This window comes from Octopus bimaculoides, chromosome 4, assembly GCF_046866305.1.
Source record: "Octopus bimaculoides isolate indiv1 chromosome 4, ASM4686630v1, whole genome shotgun sequence".
NCBI lineage: Eukaryota > Metazoa > Mollusca > Cephalopoda > Octopoda > Octopodidae > Octopus > Octopus bimaculoides.
This window is the reverse complement of record NC_142931.1, coordinates 147,292,389-147,295,411: the sequence shown is the minus strand read 5'-3', so window position 1 is coordinate 147,295,411 and position 3,023 is coordinate 147,292,389. Positions and strand designations below refer to the sequence as shown.

General features: G+C 40.7%; 1 protein-coding gene across 1 annotated transcript in view; it reads right to left on the bottom strand.

The window, feature by feature from the left end:
• Positions 1–467, bottom strand: part of LOC149136420 (uncharacterized) — a 55,803-nt gene extending 55,336 nt beyond the window's left edge. The window contains exon 1 of the mRNA XM_089351699.1: positions 256–467. Within this exon, the coding sequence (XP_089207825.1) occupies positions 256–263 (8 nt within the window). The 5' untranslated portion in view covers positions 264–467. The remainder of the gene's footprint in view (positions 1–255) is intronic.
• Between the last annotated feature and the right edge of the window lie 2,556 nt (positions 468–3,023).

Below are 3,023 nucleotides of genomic sequence, written 5' to 3'. Positions count from 1 at the left end.
GGATTAAATGCTTAGCGGCATCTCTTCCAGCTTTACGTTCTGAGTTCGAATTCCTCCGAGGTCGACTTTGCCTTTCGTCCTTTCGGGGTCGATAAAATAAGCACGAATACAAATCGATTTTTACGGAGCCTTTGATTCCAAAGCTTATTCAGATTACTGATTCTTTCCGAACCAGTAGGGGGGGGGGGGTCACCTTGGTCAACACTTTGATTTGAATATTAAATTCGCTTAAATAATTAAATGAAATACAGATACCTTTGCATTAATAGTGTGGATTATACTAGGGAGTCCTCGTGACAGGCTCCCTCGTGAGGCAGCCTCTCTGAATCTGGTGACCAGCAAGATAAAAAGGCGAAATATCCCGCTAATCATTACATACTCTACAATATAATATACCCTAGAGTATGTTGGTATATTCCAAACTTGTTGCTGCTGGAAATCCTTTGAAATGCATTCCGTGTTCCAGCGAAACCCTATAAAAAAAAATCCTTATTAGTCTTATTCCTTATCTTTCAAAAAGTCAAATGTCATTAAAAGATTAAAGAACTCATAAAATTGTCTTTGAGAGGTTTAACAGTGTCAGCACTGTTATCAAACTCTTCGAAGATGTTTTTGTAAATTTTGTCTCTACCAACACCATATTTTGACCAAGCCACTGCTAAAAGATTATTTTCCCTTAATATCTACATATCCCTGGATTTCCCTACCAAAAGGAATATGCCACGCGATTATAATACAATTTTGTATTTATTTTTCTTGGGCCCTGCAACTCTTAAGGCTGGTGACTCGGTTGCCATGGCGTAAAAACGACCGAGATCTCGACGTTAGCCCTGAACGGGAAGCCGGTCCGTCGCAGGGTTTAAGGCCAGTAATTTTGAAGGAAGGCGACAGTTCTATTACATTGACCCTAGTACTTAACTGGTCCTTTATTTTGCCAACTCCGAAGGGATAAAAGGCAAAGGTGACCTCGGTGGTATTTGAATTCAGAACGTAAAGAGCCAGAAGAAACGTCGCCAAGCATTTTGTGCCAACGATTCTTTTCTATTAAAGGCACAAAAGGTCTGAAATGCATTCCTGGCCTTTCTCCTTTCTCCTTCATCCACCTTCATCCCTCTCTCTTGCTCTCTTTCTCCTCTGCCCGCTGCTGTCACGTGACCCGTGGTCAGCTTTCCTTCCTTTCTCTCCCTTTTTCACACTCTCCCTTTTCACACCGGGGACGTAAACGCACCAGCATCGGTTGTCAAGTGATGGTGGTGGTGGTGGGGGGGGGGACAAACACAGACACAGACACACACACACACACACACACACACACACACACACACACACACACACACACACAAACAAACACATATACGACGGGCTTCTTTCAGTTTTCGTCTACAAAATCCACTCAGAAGGTTTTGGTCAGCCCGAGGCTACAGTAGAAGACACTTGTCCGAGGTCTCACGCAGTGGAACTGAACCCAGATGCATGTGGTTGGGAAGAAAGTTTTATACCACACAGTCACGCATGTATGTATATAAAGGATACAGCATATAGATATATACATGCATCTAGTTATTTGCATAAATGAGAGAGAGAGGAGGAGAGGGAAGGAGGAAGAGAATGAATGAGGTAAAAATGTTGTGGAAATAATGAAGTAGAAACCGGTGCGTTTGAAGAGGGTGGGGGATTAAGGGGTGGGGCAAGAGGAGAATGAATATCAACAGAATTGAAGAAATCAGTGAAAAGAAAAAGCAGCGGATGATGGAGGAGGAGGAGGAGGAGGGGATGAAGAAGAAGAAGAAGAAGAAGAGAGAGGAGGAGGACGACGAGAAGGAGGAAAAGATAATGACGTCAACGCCGGCGTATGATATTGGTGGTGGTGGTGGTAGTGGTGGTGGTAGTGGTGGCGATGGTATGGGTGGTGGGGGCAGTAATGATGGTGGTGCTGCTAATTCTGATATTGATAACGATGGTGGTAGTGATGATGGTGGTGGTAGTGGTGGTAGAAGTGATGGTGGTGGTAGTGGTGGCGGTAATAGTACTAATGGTAGCACTAGTAATGGTAGTGGTGGTGGTAAGTGTTGTTGTCGGTGATGATGATGATGCAGATGACGACGACAACGACGATGTCGATGATGATGACGAAGATGAAGAAAAAATATAGATCGAAGTCGACGATAACAAACAAAACGAAGAAAGAAAGAAAGAAAGAAGGAAGGAAGACGTTGATAAAAAGGAAGAAGAAAATGTTGGTGAGAAAAATGGCGTTGTCGTGGACTTTGCGAAGTTGGTTTGCTGTGAAAGTGAAAGTGAAAGTGGAAGTAGAAAATGATTTGAATTTTGTAGGAAATGAGACAACATGTCGACTTGCATAGAATCAGTAAGTTGTGAACATTGGGATAATTTGAATGAGTTGGGCCATTTTTGATTGGATATAAGACCTGAGGCTACATTATGGCACTAAATACTTCCACATCCAACTCTGGTTCCTTGCTGCTTGCAGACATTAGATATTTCATGAATAATAATAATAATAATAATAATAATAATAATAATAATAATAATAATAATAATAATAATAATAATAGTAATGGTACGGTTCGGAAGACAGAAAAATTTCTTGACTGAATAATTAATGCGAATTGTAGCTTTGACTGAGAGATTATTCAGAAAGTCCCCAATATTTTAGGTCGAGGTTGCATAAGTTATTACAGAAATATGTTGTAGTTGCGGTTATTGTTGTTATTTTTGTTGTTATTGTTGTTCTACCTGTTACTGTTGTTGCTATCATTGTTGTTGTTCTTGTTGATATTGTTGTTGCTATTGTTGGTATTGTTTATCGCAAGAATTCGATTAGGTAGAATGAAAGTTCGGAACTCCTGGTCTACCGATATTTATGTTATATATTTAGATAATTATTTAATTTTATAACGCAACCTATGAACAACAGCATCTTTGGCTCTAGGATTTCAAATGGCTACTCAAAGGGTCCCTGCGTATCTAGCAACGGAAAAGACAAGGCTGTGTCTCTAATT